The following is a 16744-nucleotide window of genomic DNA, read 5'->3' as shown; positions in this document are numbered from 1 at the left end:
TATCTTGGGGTGGGGTTAAGTGACATTTGCCCTAACTGGCATAAGAAAAAGGAACATTCTGGTTCTTACTATCAAAAATTATCTTAGGGTGCGGTTAAGTAACATTTGCCCTAATTAGCATAAGAAAAAGGAAAATTGCGGTCTAGTTACTATCAAGAATTATTTTAGGGTGGGGTTTACATGGCATTTGCCATAATTAGCATAAGAAAAAGGAAACATTTTGGTAGTTACCATCAAACGAAACTATCATACATGCAAATTGCCTATCTGAAGACAAATATCGCTGGTGATAGTCAGTGCATTTGGCCAATGTAATGTGTTGAAATTGGACAAGGAGTTTCTTCTCTGCTGTATAAAAAAGTGGGCACAGGTGAACCATATGAACAGCAAGCTTAGGTGGTAGCCTGAACATCTCAGGTAGCACTATTCCTTATAACTGACCATAGACTACAGAATTTAAACAGGAAATACACAACTTCCTGATAAAAGTTTTTGTTCATTTTCACCATAGTTCACAAAAGAAAAAAAAAAACGTTTTAAATGTTTGTGCAATTGTTATTAATGTAGCTGGTTTTACTTAATAAGGGACATATCTTTAAACAGGCTTCTTCTGTGTTCATGATGTAAGTTCATGCTAGCATGACCTCACCAAAAATCTCACATATTAGAAGGCAAAACAGAATCAGAGTTACAGCTGCATTGATGCAACATTTCTATATTTTGTGTTGCAAGCAATTTTGCCAAAGAAACATTGACAACACATGTTTTTAAAAGAGTCTCTTTCTTTAGTTAGTACTATTATAGGTTGTACCAAGATCTATATATCTACGAGATTGACAATTAAGTGTATACTTAACATTATTTACTCTTTCATTACAGTAGTACCCAGTTTCTTTAGGCCTACACACAAGTGAACAGTCTGGGGACAAATTTTTATTAATTCTGGATGTCCCCTCATGTAAACATGTTTTTATTGAAATGACTGATCACTTTTTCCTGGGGAGAAATTTCCTTGCATGAACTACACAAGCACTTTGTACAGTGTATCTCTGAATGATTCTACCACAAGTTCCCCATTTCACACATGGACATACAAACAGTGAAGTTTTCCCTGCAGCTATCCCCCTGATATATATTGATCTACTATTAGGATGATACTGTATAAATTTTAAGATAACTACTGAATATTACTACATTTTAAGGTTGATACTACTGGGATATGAAGATCTTGACTGTAGCATTAAGACAAAAGGAACTGTACTCTGAATGGAAGCACTAATGCATTTGACAGAAACACTGAAACCCAGCAAACAAGCTTTTGTCAACACTATATAGCAAGCTGATGACTGGAAAACTGAATCAAGGAATGTCGAGAGCTGACAGATTATAGCTGGCAATAGAAAAATATTCCCACAAGTTGTTTTCAATATTAATTTTATTTCAATATTCCTGAACCCAGTTTTCCACAGACGTTCTAAACTTGTTTTACCAGCTGTAATGGCTGCTGCTAAAATGACCAAAGCTGAAGTCTGCTTGGAGAGTTGTTTACTGGAAAGACCACTTCTAGATTTGGCTGTGGTCCAAGTTTCAAGTTTACCTGGAAAGTTAAACTAACAGGAACAAGGCGCCTCAAGAGGTTTATGTTATACTGACTGCAGTTATATCCAGATCAAAATTTTAGCCCATATTTTGTGTTATTACCAATTTCTGAAAATAGAGTAATTTAAAAATACATTTAGCCCAGCTATTAAGAAAAAGCGTAAGGCAATTCTACATTAATATACTGAATAATACTACTAGTAAATAATTCATTCTTTTGTTCTGACGAGGCATGGAAAACAAATGGTCTGCATTGTATCAAGCGAAACTCATCAATATTACTGTGCAGTACATATCAGTTATGACTTGCAGAACACTCTACATTCGGCGATAAGTTCCAAGTCTTGCATGGCAGTTAGGACAGGAGTGAATAACATCTTTGCAACCATCCAAACAGAATGGAATCAAACAACAACCTAACCAGCCGCTGCGAGACAATAAAAAATTACAATTATTGCAATGGGTAAAATATTGTTTGTTCCAGGCTCTCAGTTTGACTTTTGTGGGGGAGAGGAAAAGGGGAACACGACAAACATTACAGAATTGCGCCAATTGAAAAGCGCCACCCAGGAAAAGTGGGGTACCCATGATGCTTTGCAGGAGCACCGACCTGTGAATGAGGTTGCAAAGGCTACTGCTGGTTTCAGTCTCTTAAGATTCTTAAGTGACAAATTCCCAAAGAGAAGTTAAAAGTTCTCCCCTGGCATCCTTCAAAACAATACAGATACATGTACAGTTGGGGCAATTAGTATTGTTTGAAAGTGTTGAAATGCACTTTTCATCTGAAAAGGCCTGATGTGTACATATCAACAGAATGTGGAGTGTTTACACAAAACCACACAAGTAAACTCTCACTGCAAAATATTGAACCGCAAAGCAGCATACCCCTTGAGAAAATCTAGCCATCTCTTCGTGTTTTTAAGTAAAACTACTGATTTATGTGAAGGACAGACTTTGTTATGGAAGCATTTTTGACCCTTAAACATCGCCGATCGAATGTGCTAAATGCTTGCTTCTGAAAGCAAATATATTTAATCATATCCATTGCTTAGTTTAGAACTGACAGCAACCTAGGCAGCAACAATACAATAAGGAAAGGAGTTATACCTTAAAATGTAATATATTTCTTTTTTGGGTAAAAGTGAGTTTCAAACTTAGAAAGACATCGTTCACTTTGCTCAGTTTAATCAATTTATTTGCTGTCAAAGCATTGAAAAGTGAAATGTGATACAACATGTCTTTGCTTAACGGCAATATTAAGTAATTTATTTAAACCATCCTCTTGCTAACATAAATTCTACTGTTTGAACATTTTTGTCAACAAAAGGAATGTTTTTGATCAACATTTGGCAAACACAGCAGACGGTGGTATTTCATGCCCGCACCCCCTTACTGAAAAGGCGATTTCAACTTTCATGGTCTCACGCTGCCAGCTGATAAATTTGCATAGAATGTAAACAACTGATCAACATATGCCAGCCAATTCAGATATATCAGAGTACTTTAAAACTTTCCAGAAGATTTTGTACATAATAAAGTGCACATTTGATTTAAAATATCAATTTGCAAATTAACATTAAAAGTGGTGAAAGCAAGAATTTTTCCCTAGAATATTGAAATATTATCTGACATCTCTGCTTACCAGCAGCATAAGTTATATTTGATGAAACATACTGTCTAATTACCTCTATTCTTCTCTGATGAATAGGGCAAAATTTGAGCAGTCAGATCTAGAACAAATACTCGTGAAAATGACCTACAATGGGTATTGCCATGAGAAAGGTCTTGATTGACAGGCCTTACGCATGCTCTCTGTCTCCTTTTTAGCTCATTTGCATTTTCCTGTGTGTCGTTTTTCAATGGGCACGATTCTGTAATGTTTGTGCAAGAGCAAGGGGGACCCTCACGTTTCTTCCACTCATTCTTCATACAAGTTCCCAGGCGACTACTTACCAAACGCCCAGAACAGGCTAATAAAATATCAATCATACAGTCAGTCAAGTTGAACAGGATGGAACTTCACCTCTAGAGATGGCAAATGGTTGGGATCCAAGGACAATTAATGATCTGATCTCAAAATCTTAACAGCATTTGAGATGAGTCACAAGGTCTCATTTTGTGTGTTCCTTTTGCCTTTGGAGTCTAAAATTGTTTCAGACTCAGTCTTGGATTTTCTAACAAGGGTCTTGGCATGTTGACGAGTCTTAGATTTTACTATTCATCATCCACTTCAGTCAGTCCTTTCTCCGCATTTACTGCATGTATGACCAGTAAACATAGAGGATTAAGTTCATTCCAGTTCTTGGATATGTAAGACCCAACTTGGTCATTAATAATTGTTGACGCCCCTTACATACATGTAAGTGGGTTGCTACTTCACAACAGGTTACTGTCATTACCCAGCCCTTCTGTACTTTGCTATGGTTTACCCACGAGGGTTCAAAAAAAAAAACTTGAATTCCAGCTTGTACTTGGAACAAGTAAAGTGTAGCTCTCAAATTTTGCTTACCATGGGCAAATCTTAGTTTGCTCTTTTAATGCTTTAGATGGCAGACAACTTACCTGATCCCTTGCCCATTGGGCAAGTGAGAATGAAAAGCTACTTGCCCAGAAGGAAAATCTACTTGTCCTGGACAACCGGACGGCAGTTTTTTTGAGCCCTGAATTACCATTACAATTCACTGCTAATCATTTATACCACTGGGCCTGGTTGTTCAAAAGATAACCAACACTTCCTAATCCAGGATTAGAGGATAATTAAGTATTTCATTTCTTTTGAATAAGATTGGTTTTTGTTGTTGTTACATATGTCTTGTAGGGTAGGATCATAATCAATGTCAAAACCAAATACAGAAAAAAATGAAGAGATATGTCACTGAAAACCTCTTAAACTAGTCTGAGAATAAAATCCATGCTAATCCTGGAGTCATCATGCTTTTGAACAACTGGGCTGGGTGGAGAGAGGGTCTGTAATTGGAGTTATAACAAGAACAGGAAATAGTATCCCCAGCTTTAACCCTTGCAATCTGAATTGCACAACTTTTTAAAGTGCACAACAAAATTGTACACTATACATCCTAATTGCTAAAATGAAAGTAAAATTGAAAGAGATATTTACCCCACAAGACAAAGAGCTCCAGCAGCAAGCCATGTTAAGGTTCCATCTTGATATGTTGTACATGTAATGATGTGCGTCTGGCAGTGCGGACACACCATGCTAAGCGGAGACTCACCAAAAGCCATGTTCATAATAATTGGACCTGGTGGTGTAATGATGGTTGTCGTGGTTCTAGGAGGAGGTACATAAGGCCGAGGCTGGGGATAAGCCTGGGGTGGAAGGTTCCCTCCTGTCTGCTGGTATCCCGCTGAAAAAAAAAAAAAAAAAAAAAAAAAACAGACATGCAATTGAAAAATAACTTCAAGACACCTTCATCATGGTTCTTGAAAACAGAATTGTTGCAAGGTGTACAATACCCTTCTTCAAAGACATCTCAGATTGATAAAAAAAAAAAACATGCTGATAACATGGCTCTTCAGACACCCATGAAATGGGATACTTAACGATGATTTCCAGTCCGTATTACACACTCTCAAGAGTTTGTTTACATTTTCTGTTTTGTTTCATGCATGACATCACAAAATATGAACATTTTGTAACTACATACAAGAAGTAAATTCAAAGTTTCTTGTCAACCGCCATTATGGACGTGAAGCGTCGCAAACTGCTTTTATTATGTTTCGTTCTCTCTCATATCACTTGATGAAACAACTTTGCAACAGTAAAAATCAATGAAGCACTCGGAAAAAGAATTTGAAAGGCCTCAAAGATAAGGTATGTGGTTTGTAATGAATAACATCAAGTGAGGTCTCTTTAATGTTTATAAACATTTGGGTGTTGAGACTGCACAGTATGGAGTGGAAATCACCTTTAATATTATTATTGCATTCTATTAAAAAAATTTCTTCCTTCTTCTCTTAAAATTTCTGTTTACTTATAAAAATTATTTAATTAAATTATTTACTGCACTTAAGTTAAGTTTTCTGTGAAGCCCTAGCCTAACTGGCCAAATTATTTTGTTTGACTGGCTGGTAGCAGCTGGCTACTAACTCTGTGTTCTGCAAACTGTACAGGATTGTCACATAAAAAGATATCCATATGGTAATTGCAAACCGTCCAAATCAGAATAATTCTAGGCCATTATGGCAATTGTGAATCAGACTTTTCTAGTTTTTTGCAGCCCCCTGTAAGCAACTAAAAGACTAGTGTGGCATGTCATCTCTCAAATTAAAATACACGTCTATGAATTCAAGCCAATGTAGGGATGGCTATTCAAGCCCAAAAGACAACTAAATTCCACGGTAGAACACTGGAGTTAGAATAACCCGCGGAAAAGAGAATTTGAAGCTTTAAGAAGTGGAAAAAGCTTATCGCTACATGTGTGTCTTCGTTCATGAATAAATCAATTCTTTTACGCAATGCAAAAACTACGTAAGCTTACATAAATAGGTCAAAAGTGGAGTTCAGAAGTGAAGTCACGCTTACAACACCAAACCTGATGAGTTTTAATCGCTTTTAAAAGCTACACTGTTTTGAGACTTTACTCCAACGACACGTTGTACATTCTGTTCTGTCATCGTTGTTCAGTTGTGTTCTTGCACGTACAATTATAACACTGTTCTTTCCATCTAAAGGCAATAAAAATCATCGACAGTTACAAACCTCCAGCAGTATATGGTGGTGGTGCTGAATGACCAGCATCTGTTGGGATAGCACCGTAATTGTACGGTGGAGGTTTTGTGTCTCCTCCCTCCATGAGTCGTCGAAGCTTGCTCAATATCTTTTTTCCGGGAGATGACTTATTTCCCCTTTCGCTCTTGCTTTCAGTCTCGTGACAAGAACCTGAATGCTCTTACTAAGATCCAGGCTCCTAGCTTTTCCCTTACCCTCTCTACCCCAACTTTTTGCAAAAAAAAAAAAAAAATTGAGGACGTTTTATTTTGGTTTCATTGGACGTTTAATTTTCGCACTTTATACCAGTGTCTTATTCGGACAAATTTCAGACAAAATTTAGGAAAACTTTGCTGAAACATAGCTAAAGTAAATTTACGCGTAAAAGACACTTATTAGACTGAAATAACAGCTGTGTAAATTATACAACTGCTCCAAAAGGCTTTACAGATGTACCGACGAGAAAATGGCACAAATTCATGTCAGTCATGTCGTTACATATCTCAAGCAGTGCTTAAACTAGAGTTCCTTTCAAAGAGGAAGTTAAGAGCTTTGGAGTTACTAAAAGTTCAATCCTGTACTGTAATTATTTCGGACGCTTAAAATGTAGTACAGGGTCTACTAAACACCATATTACACGAAATTTTCGCGACACATTTATTTCGCGATTTTGAGGTGCGCGTATATATTTCGCGACACCGTTCCGCGATTTTGCGAAAATTCTGTATTTTGAATCACTTTAACTTCGCGCTTTTGAGTAACACAAAATTCATTTTCCTAACAATGCCAAACAAAAGCATAGATATGTTTTTCTTTTTCCCAAAGACAATAAGTGAATCTGCAGTGAAACATACCTCCAACGATAATTGTTTCTGTATAAAAGTTGCTGATTCTTTCACAAGTCTACTGACTTACACATTTTTTTCATCGAGTCTTAATTTTAATTTGTTTTTCTTTTTAGTGCTGGTGAGATGTCCTATATTCATACTGTCAACAAATTGGATTCTTTTTTCAGGTTACTTACTATACACCAACGCTGTACAGGTTTTATTATGAAGTTGCAGTTCAGTTGTCCGATAATATTTTGTGTTGATGCAGCACTTCACTCATTATTGCAGTTCAGTTGTTCACATTTCCTTCCTCCGTGTTTTGCTGAGCTCCTTCTTGTCCTGCTTGTCCTACAACGTTGTGTGATCCCAACACTCGCATCTCAATTTCTTCCGCTTCAGCAAAGTTTGTACTTCTACTGACAAGTTAACTCAATAAACGCTACTCGAAACTGTCTCATTCTGACCGAGTAAACAACTGGATTTAGGAAGGAGTTCTGTATTACCAGCCACACGGCTGTAAAGAAACATGCATACATTGTTTGTACAGACATGATATTGCGAAAGTTTAAAAGAATAACTCTAAAGACGCACACAGGTATATAACAGATGAAAAGCAAAGAAACGATGATAGCTGTCAGTTTAAAAGCCTTTTCGTCTTTCAGAAATTTCTGCCTTGCCTCTTCCGTAACTTGCTGTGTTGAAAGCTGCTTTTCGTGTCGGCGAACTTCACGGTAGACCGTGATTTGGCAGATAATAATAAAGGCAACACACAGGCCGATAAATAAATTATTTGTGAGAAAAAATATAGTTTTGTTCTCAGTTAGAACGGTTGCGTGCAGAATAAGCGAAAATAACCAGGCCAGTGCAGAACAAGTCAGCAAACTCGCTTCCGTGACTAGTCCGGTATTGTACGAGAAAGTGCGCTTCATGACCAGATATCTTTCCCCACTTATTAAGGCAAGGTGGATAAGAGAAGTATCACACAGAACACTCGTGAAAAGTTGTGTCATATTTTGTAATGCACACGATCTAGTCATGATCTTTCCTTGTACGATAATTATCACTGACGCTATGAACATAGGTTGAACAATCACACCCACCATCAAATCGGTGGTGGCCAAACACGCGAGTAGTATGTTAGACTTGATGGCTCTCATTCGGGATTTTGTTTTCACAGCCACTATAACCAACGTGTTTAAGGCAGCGGTGAAAGGAAATGTGACGATGCTGATCACTGCGAGGAAAATACTACCGAAACAGGTAGAGTGTTTTTTCGGAGACGCGCGAAACAGTTGTCAAACGCACGTGAGCACCGTCCTTCGCGCAGTCTGTGGCTCAGTTCTTCCAGCCTGAGTTTTTCCCGCGCGCTTCTTCTCATGATCCGGTCGTCGATCTTTCGCTCTGATTGTTACTTAGTAGTGCAACATGATAGAGATAAAAGTTTTTTTATAACATTTCTTTTCCCGAAGATCGATGTGAAGTGATAACGACGGACGAGAATGAGGTGGCGACTTGCGATGATCTTATGCAAATCGAACGGGGATAAATTTGAGTGTGTAGGAACGTGAAGGAATGTGATCACGCGCGCTTACCTATTTGGCGTCAGTTTTAGACCACGTGGGCTTAATTCAATTACGTTTCTCGACAACGGCAACTGTTTCGCGCGTCTCTGAATTAACAGTCTACCTGTTTCGGTAGTAAGAAGGACTTTGAGTTCAGTGGCAGAAGATGGCGGCCGTCCTCCCAGTGTAATGTAGACTGTGCATCCAGGCGGTAACATCCCTTGGCTTGGAAGACTTTCGTTCATTGCTTCTCTTTTTTAGATGATACACTGAACTTTTGAATTCCGTGAACCTCTCTCTCTCCTGCCTGCTCAGTTGAAATTAGCTTCTCGTTATTTGCTTGTTTTGTTAAGTTTTAACTTTTCACATGGCATTTTCCAGTTTTGATTTCGTGTTTCAATTGGTCACTATCTCTGTTTGCATATTTGTTGTGTTTCATTGTTTTATAATTATCTTTACGGTAGAATAAATTCAACAATTATATTTAATTCTTTTTTTGAAATGAGGGAATAGGAACTTTTTTTGTTACAAACGCCGCTATCGTAGTGAATCGTCCATTATTTCAATTTTAGTCAAGATGCTTTAACAACGAATGTAGTGAGAACGCAAAATCAAAACTTTTCTTAAACCAATCAGTGAACATTTTACAAGTGTCTGTGGACATGTTCTCATATGGTGGAAGAGATACTATATGGAACTGCTAAGTTTCACGTTGTGAACTAAAACAGCGCTGAATGAATTCCCCTCAGCGTTGAATTGTTATCTGCATAGCTGAAATATCTGCATATCTGAATATCTCAAATAGTTCTTTTGTCAGGAGAAATTATAATCCATCAAATATTTTCGCTCGCGCACCATTGGTCTAAATGCGTCACGTGACTGAATATTCTCCAGCCAAAGCTGGGGAATATCCGACTTATTTCCCCCAATTTTCAAAACCGTGCGTGTTGCGAAAAATATTTGAAGGTTAATAAACACAATAGCCTCTATTTGGGGCGAAAATATGCTCGCATATTTGTCCTCAGATATCATCTGTTCCACAAAGCTCACAGTTTTCCTCGAGCTACGCTTTCGGAAAACTGTTCGCTTTTCGGAACAGATAATGTTCGCGGACAAATATCCGAGCATATTTTCGTGCCAAATGGAGGCTATTGTTTATTTATTGCACTTTTAACAGCTGCTAAAAACTGAAGATATCCCGAGCGAAGTGCCAACTGAATGATCGAGGATAAAATAGTAACAGGCCTTGAAGGAGAAAGAAAGGGGAGGTTGCTTTTTTGAGAAGACTAGCTGCAATAATTAAACGGGGTGATCTATTACCCGAGATCTATTTGAAGTTTGCTTTTCTATTCTTATGCAGAAAGGCGTCTAAGAAAACAAACGTTTTCAAAAATCATCTCACCTTTGATGAAAAATAAACTTCGTACACCCTACTCTGAAAACTAGTGGTTTCTGGTGATATTGCTTGGAGTTTTCACATCGATTTAGTTTCACGATTTTTTAAGCCTTTGGACACATATGGAACACAGCCTTTGGCCAATCACAATTTCCGCGATTTGACAGGATTTTCAGAAACCAAGTCACTTTATTTTGATAAAGACAAAAGACCACAGCAGTATTTACAGCTAAGATTATTACGATTTATGTTCAGTGGGAACCAGGCTTTTTAATCAAACAAAAAACAAGATTTAGTATGAAGTCGAAGTTAGTTTCATTTGATCAACCTGATTATCACTTTACCATCTCCTTGTCTTACTCCTTCATAATTTTCTTGTCTGGTGCCACCGTTAAACGAACCTCCACCCCCGCAGAAAATTCCCTGATGTTCTTATGCTTCTATTCTCCGGCCGGAGAATTCCCCTCCTCTCCCGAGTATGTGGTGGTGGCTGCCCCGGCATCAAAGCCGCCGTTGGACACCTGCCCCTCCCTTACCGCCATCCGTGACGTTCTTTTCTTCTTTACAAGTTACAGAAGATTCCCCGTCTCCTTGAAAACCCCCTCCCCCCGAGCCCTAAATATTGTCCTTCTTTACTGGACACAAATTGCCTCCGGATCCATTGTACCCTCCTTGACGTGTTCCATTTTCCGTATTTTGGCCGTGATCTCCGTTAAAAGAAACATTTGCAGATTCGAAAGCTGCTCCCGCACGTTCCAATCCACGGAGATAACAAGCGGTTTGTTGCCTTCTTTGATGGCGAGTGTACCACCACCCACAGCTCCAGCTATCCCAGGAATAGCTGCAATGGAATTTTCAACTATTCCTTCCCGTGCCACGAGAATTTTTAACTTTTCGTCGTCGCTAAATCTTTAATTCTCGCACCTTTCTCTCTAAGCAGCCGACCATCGACACGCCTGACGCGCCCCAGGCCTCTGCGGCATACTTTCCTGTAGCTGGGACTCTCTGATTAAGGGATCAGCATTGTATATATATAGAACGCTGCATCCAATAACTTTTGTCTCTCGCTTGGAGAGAAGACTGCAGAACACAGCGTAAGAGAGGAGACAAAACAGCTCACCTCAACGTCTGGGCTGGGTTGTTCGGAAGCCGGTTAACGCTAACCCAGGATCAAAAGTTAAATGAAGAATCACGAATTTTTCTTCATTGCTTAGGTTTTGTGTAGTTTGAAATATTATTGTTTAAACTCAAAACTGAAGGACAAAAAACATAAAAAGAAAACCTCTCTGAAAAGTTTGAAAACTGCAATCAAAATTCCCGATTATTATGTCTCAACATTCCAACAAACATTTCTAAACAAAAATATTTGGACCATGTTAAGGTTAATTTTCTGTTTTAAAGAGATGCTTATTACATAAACAACTTTTTTGTATGCTTCATAATTCTTGTTTTTCTCTTAAAAACCATAACCACTTGATTGAACTTGGTTTAAAATATTAGCATCGGTTTCATTAGTGTTTTTAGCATGAGGGCAACTGGTTTTCACAAACAGGCAAATGTTCTTGAAGTGAACGTTTTTTTTTATAAAAGCTTTCCTCTAGATGATCAGACCAGGCGGGCAAAATCATTCTCACAGCCTGTCAATTTGCCATGGGGCCCGGAAGTAACTCAAGACTTTATTTAAAGAGTGTTTACATTAAATGGCCAAAGCTAATAAACTTGGGGCCCTCTTTAATCCTCATATTACAATTTCCGCCACACTGCCTCTCCAAGGAGTCAAGAAGCTGCATGGGGACATAAGACCCTCAATGAATTTCCTTTTTGAAGCTCAAGTGTTCCTGGACTTTTCTGTTCTGGACTTATTTAAGCACATTTCTAATAAATGCATGTTAAGTTGGCAACACACAGACCCCCTTTGTAGATAAGACTGCTTGAAGCCTAGGAAATAAATAAATAAATATCTTAATTGACCACTCCCCCAATGGGGCTTTTCAGGGCCAATGAAACCAAACGATGAAATAAATAATGCAAATGAACATAACATGGTTAAAAATCCCAACTGGCAGGAGGCAGACCAGTTGGCTATTTACGAGCATAACCAAGGAGTTGAACTAGGGTCTACCGAGTAACAACTCCAGCTAAGTGGTTAGAGCGGAACTTTAACCCGTGACCTCCAGATTTCAAGTCCGGCGCCCTAACCACTCGGCCATGCTGCCTGGGGTTTGCAATCTCTCATTTAATTTGACATCACTTGAAAAACAAAGGATGTAATAACTATAGGTTCCTGTGGAAGAAACAATAGGACGGAAAGGAGGTCCTACTCTCTCTTTCAGAGCAAAATACAATTATTACAACCTGGCAAAATTTTTCAGTTGTCTGCTCTGGCATCAGAAATAAAGGACTTGTGGATACTGCACTCATTCACACCAAATCAAATCAACATTTTTTTATTCATTTGGCAAACAAACAAGTCAATGCCATATTTAGGTGCCACGTTTGGACTTAAAATACTGCATCAGGACATCATGAGCTTGGCCTTCTTTTCCATAATCCTGTACCAATGGTAAAGAAAGGACACTTGTCAACATAAAAGAAATACACATATCGTGAAAGATCTCTTTGATTTGCCGGTGCCACCTCAGAATTCTCTATATCGATTCCGGTGATGGACATATCCTCACGGTATGTCAGAAGAGGGAGTCCTTTTCTTCATCATAGAATGGCACAGTGGAACGGTGGTTCAAATGTGGTTAGTTTTATTATGACAAATGCGGCAAAATATCCACTTACGTGGCAAAGCTGTCATTTTAGTCCTCATAAGCAGTTGAAAGTTGTGTTGGATTAGAGTTTAAACATGATCTGGTGAATTCAGTGTACAGTATAATTTTAAGTATTTAGAGAAAATCCTAATACAGGCAAGGTTACCCTTTGAGACAAGAACAATATCTAACCTTCACAGCCACACAACTGCAGCTAACAACTTTCCTGGCTTTCCCTTCTTTGTCTATCTTGCAGAGACCGGCCCATTCTCCAAGTTTCTTGTTGTCATCAACCTGGATCATAATCAGAACAACATATATTATGGCAAGAACGTTCAAACAGGTTCTCAAAACATTTTTCACTCGAGACCCTCAAATGAATTGAATGGGTCAAATGGGTTCATGTTAGTTTGTGTTTTTGAGTTAGCAAATGCTGTTTGCCTAAGGGAGTGTACAGTTTTGAGGCAAGTCACGTGATACATTCTCATTTCATTTGGAGGCTTCAACTGCTTTGCCATCCTGTTGAGACAACAGGATGAAAGCTTGAATGAAATCACACTTTCATCAAACATTTCCAGCATTTGACAAATTGCACAGAACATTCTAGCACATTGTAATCCAAGCATACCACAATTACAATTGAATTGGGCAATGACTCAAAACCATTACCTAGACAATGTTCTACTTTTATGAACCTCATTTTAGCATTTTATTTCCTCACAAGAATCTTTTTGTTCTTGTTCTAATTTTTTTCTATTTCACACTTTTTACTGCATACATTTCAGTGATTGTGCTTTTTATTCACTATTTGTCAAAGACTGCTGACTGGCAATCAAAAGCTCGTAATTTTAGACTATTTTAATCAGAGAACGTTTTTAAATTTTAGTTTTAGTTACATTGCTTTCATTTGGCAACAACATGACACTGCAACTATTGTAAGATGTTGAATCAAAATGTATGAATGTATGTATGGCTGACATGTTTTTGATATATTTTTACTGGAAAGCGAGGATTCTGGCCAATTGCAGACCATGTTTTAAAGTAGACATTGAACTGTATAACAGTAACACAATGTCTTGGAATAAACCAGCATTCAAGATTCCAAATTAGACATCTGAGCAATGGACACAATTTTCACATCCTGGGTTGCACTTGGACTTGTATATTGAATAACAATAATAAACAAAAGTCTGCAAGCTAACCTTTAAAAGATGGATGCCATGTTCAGCACATAGGGCTTCAACAAGCTTCACATACATTGGCTCATCACAGTTGTTGGCCAAGATGCAAAGATGAGCCTGACGCCTAACATGTGAAAAATTAAAGTACAATATTTAAACACTAACACTGCACACAGGTACCTCATACAACAGAGGAGGGAGAGGCACTGTGAGAGAAATAAATCTTGGCAAAACATATCACACATTGGAACCACACTACTCTATCCCGAGTCAACATGCTAAATATAAGGCTGCTGGGTTAGCATCTAGAAGCCTGGTAAAAACTTCAAGTTATGCCCAAAAACGGGAACTGGTGAATGGTAAATGCCATTTTTTTTTTCAGAGCCGAAGACATTTTGACTTTTTATATTGCAAGACTGGGACTTTGGAGTGTACAAGACATTTAGACTCCATGACATTCAGACTCTAAGAAGTTCAGATGTCATTTATAAAACAAACAAATAAACAAATCAGGACTTCAACAATCTCTTAGCCTTGCAAAGTAATCAAGACTCCGAAACAGGTTCGTGACAAAATCAAACCTGTGAGATGCACATAATTGCTAAAATATGAGACTGTGAGACCTGTGAAATTCAATGAAAATTTTGTGAGACTCAGGGTGTTTGAAGGACCATACACCACCCCAAACAAAAGTGATCACAAGCACAGGAATGTTTACACCATAGACATATGTAAGTGCAGTGTGCATTATGTCAGTGGAGAAACAATATGCAATTGGTTGAATTATTCTTGGGCTTATACTTGCGCTTATTTCACGCCAGTTCCCATTTGTAGAAATAAGAAGTGAAATAAGCGTAAGAGTAAGCACAAGAAAAAGGACAATGTTTCTTTCTCTTGGGCTTATTTCACCTCGCTGCACACTAGCATTTCCTTGTCCTCATGCTTGTACTTTATAATAAACTTGCGCTAAATTCACAAGTGTGAACCAGGCTTTAATTCTCACAGTCCCTCTCTCCAACTTGAAGTCTGACTGGGTTCTGGTTGACCGCTAGGGCAACCCACAGAGGTTCATTACATGTAACAAGTTTAACAACGCCTCCCCATCCCCCACTCCAAAGAACAAGACGCAATCGATTGGAAACATGCGAACAACTGACGATATAACAACGATTACACGATCTACAAAAGTAACGAAATGAAATACCTGTCCAGAGCCTTAGCTGCTTCGTGTAAACCACGGGCAAGACCATCATGGACCAGGGCAGTCTTCAAGATTTCTTGAAGAGCGGTGTTTACGTCCATTTCGCCAACACTGGTTGTTGTAGGCACATCATCTCTATGAATAAAACCACAGAAATAACATGGATGAGAGAAATTTCTTTAAACCCGAGAAAAAGTTCTCACGATAAAACAAAAGGTTCACGTGAACATTATACGTACCCTTCCGCGTCAGACATGATTTTAATCAGAGCGGACCTCCTTACTGTTGAGAAGAAAAATTGAAATAGAAGAGTAAAGCTTAAATCTCCCATTTCCTACTAAATTTACTAAGATTTGTGCCATGATGCAAGAGATTTCAAGAGATATTTCTCCTACATGATGTGCACTCTGCTGTTTCTATTTCTTGTTCCTGAAAAGAGGCCGAGGGAAGGTAGTCACGTGGTATTGTTTGAGTTGGTGCCTAGTTACCAGTCCTCTAAAAACCGGAACGGACGCAAAATTGGGGAATCACACAGACAGGTAGGCAAAAACAGGCAGGCATGCTCATAACTTTTCAGAGAACTTTTACATAAATCTTAGTTGGGCATGAGAAACTGGCGCATCTTGAAATACAGTTTTCTCTTTTAATCAGTTTCCACAGTGTGCAGCGACAGATCCAGACCTTGAGCTAAGGGAGGAGGGGTGGCGGGGGGGGGGGGGATGGGGCGGTTTTGTTTTGCTTGCTCTGTCGGCTTTTCTTCCTTCTGTGGGTGGGGGAGGGTCCGGACCCCCCGGACCCCTTCCCTAGATCCGCCACTGGTGTGTCTCGACAAGTGACTATCATGATAAACTCTTGGTCTCGAGAAGCTTCTCTGACTTCCGAAACGGTCGTCACAAGGCATAATTAGGCATAAGTGTTCCCTCGGTCGGCCCTCGTCAAATTAATTTAAAAACTAAGCATGTTTACGCAGCTGATTATGCAGACTGTTGGTAATAATCAACTAATAATATATCTGAAGGTAAATAAACCAGGACCCGGGAAATATTAAGATCACCAAAGTAAATACTAAAAGAAAGGTGTTCCCAAGATACATTTTCCGAGTTATCGATTCAGAAGGAATCAAGAACAAACTTCTGTTAATCTTGGTTTGCTTAGCCTTTGGAATTTCGGGGAGTAATGAAATTGAAACAAAATTTTCGTAAGTAATTGCGAAATATCATTCTTTCGTGCCGTGCAAATGTCTGATCACTCTCAGAATGACGCTACCTGTAAAAAAAAAGTAAGAGTCATGGATTCTATCAGAATAACATGGGTTTCTGCGTCAATTAATATATTATATACAAGCTAAATTTTTTTGAAGGAAGGAAAATGTGCTGAGTCTAGTCAAAGGAGCTATTATTTTGCAGCTTAATGGTCTATTTTCCTGAAGATGCCCCGATCAATTATACACCGGCCTACATGTGCACATACCCTTTTAAAAGTTTTTG

The 16744-nt window shown here is 38.6% G+C and overlaps 2 protein-coding genes and 1 pseudogene across 2 annotated transcripts; all 3 read right to left on the bottom strand.

Moving 5' to 3' along the window:
- Nucleotides 1-682: 682 nt before the first annotated feature.
- LOC110045499 (lipopolysaccharide-induced tumor necrosis factor-alpha factor homolog) lies at nucleotides 683-6591 on the bottom strand. Its single transcript, XM_089280275.1, has 3 exons — nucleotides 6320-6591; nucleotides 4718-4964; nucleotides 683-2026 (listed from the first exon to the last, which is right to left on the bottom strand). Exons 1-3 carry the CDS (start codon nucleotides 6411-6413, stop codon nucleotides 1918-1920), a joined length of 450 nt encoding a protein of 149 aa, XP_089136401.1. The 5' UTR covers nucleotides 6414-6591; the 3' UTR covers nucleotides 683-1917.
- A 757-nt stretch (nucleotides 6592-7348) lies between these two features.
- LOC149097665 (melanocyte-stimulating hormone receptor-like) lies at nucleotides 7349-9065 on the bottom strand (annotated as a pseudogene).
- Nucleotides 9066-12547: 3482 nt separating this feature from the next.
- Nucleotides 12548-15712, bottom strand: LOC110045582 (small ribosomal subunit protein eS12-like). Its single transcript, XM_020751185.2, has 6 exons — nucleotides 15653-15712; nucleotides 15497-15539; nucleotides 15261-15392; nucleotides 14078-14180; nucleotides 13068-13169; nucleotides 12548-12668 (listed from the first exon to the last, which is right to left on the bottom strand). The coding sequence occupies exons 2-6, from the start codon at nucleotides 15511-15513 to the stop codon at nucleotides 12600-12602; spliced, it is 423 nt and encodes a 140-aa protein (XP_020606844.1). The 5' UTR covers nucleotides 15514-15539; nucleotides 15653-15712; the 3' UTR covers nucleotides 12548-12599.
- Nucleotides 15713-16744: the final 1032 nt, after the last annotated feature.

The sequence above is a fragment of the Orbicella faveolata genome, unplaced genomic scaffold, assembly GCF_042242905.1.
Source record: "Orbicella faveolata isolate gen_17 unplaced genomic scaffold, um_ofav_v1 contig_47, whole genome shotgun sequence".
Lineage (NCBI taxonomy): Eukaryota > Metazoa > Cnidaria > Anthozoa > Scleractinia > Merulinidae > Orbicella > Orbicella faveolata.
Note: the sequence above shows the minus strand (reverse complement) of the source record. Positions and strands in the feature narration are given on the sequence as shown.

What these genes read in the sequence shown, in the direction of transcription:
- LOC110045499 (XM_089280275.1), bottom strand. Translation starts at nt 6,413, where the DNA reads ATGGAGGGAGGAGACACAAAACCTCCACCGTACAATTACGGTGCTATC. An exon ending in ACCACCATATACTGCTGGAG is followed by an intron (nt 4,965 to 6,319) that starts GTTTGTAACTGT and finishes TTTTTTTTTCAG; the next exon opens with CGGGATACCAGCAGACAGGA. An exon ending in GGAGCTCTTTGTCTTGTGGG is followed by an intron (nt 2,027 to 4,717) that starts GTAAATATCTCT and finishes ATTGTCTCGCAG; the next exon opens with CGGCTGGTTAGGTTGTTGTT.
- LOC110045582 (XM_020751185.2), bottom strand. An exon ending in ATGGCATCCATCTTTTAAAG is followed by an intron (nt 13,170 to 14,077) that starts GTTAGCTTGCAG and finishes ATTATGATCCAG; the next exon opens with GTTGATGACAACAAGAAACT. An exon ending in GCAGTTGTGTGGCTGTGAAG is followed by an intron (nt 12,669 to 13,067) that starts GTTAGATATTGT and finishes CCATTGGTACAG; the next exon opens with GATTATGGAAAAGAAGGCCA.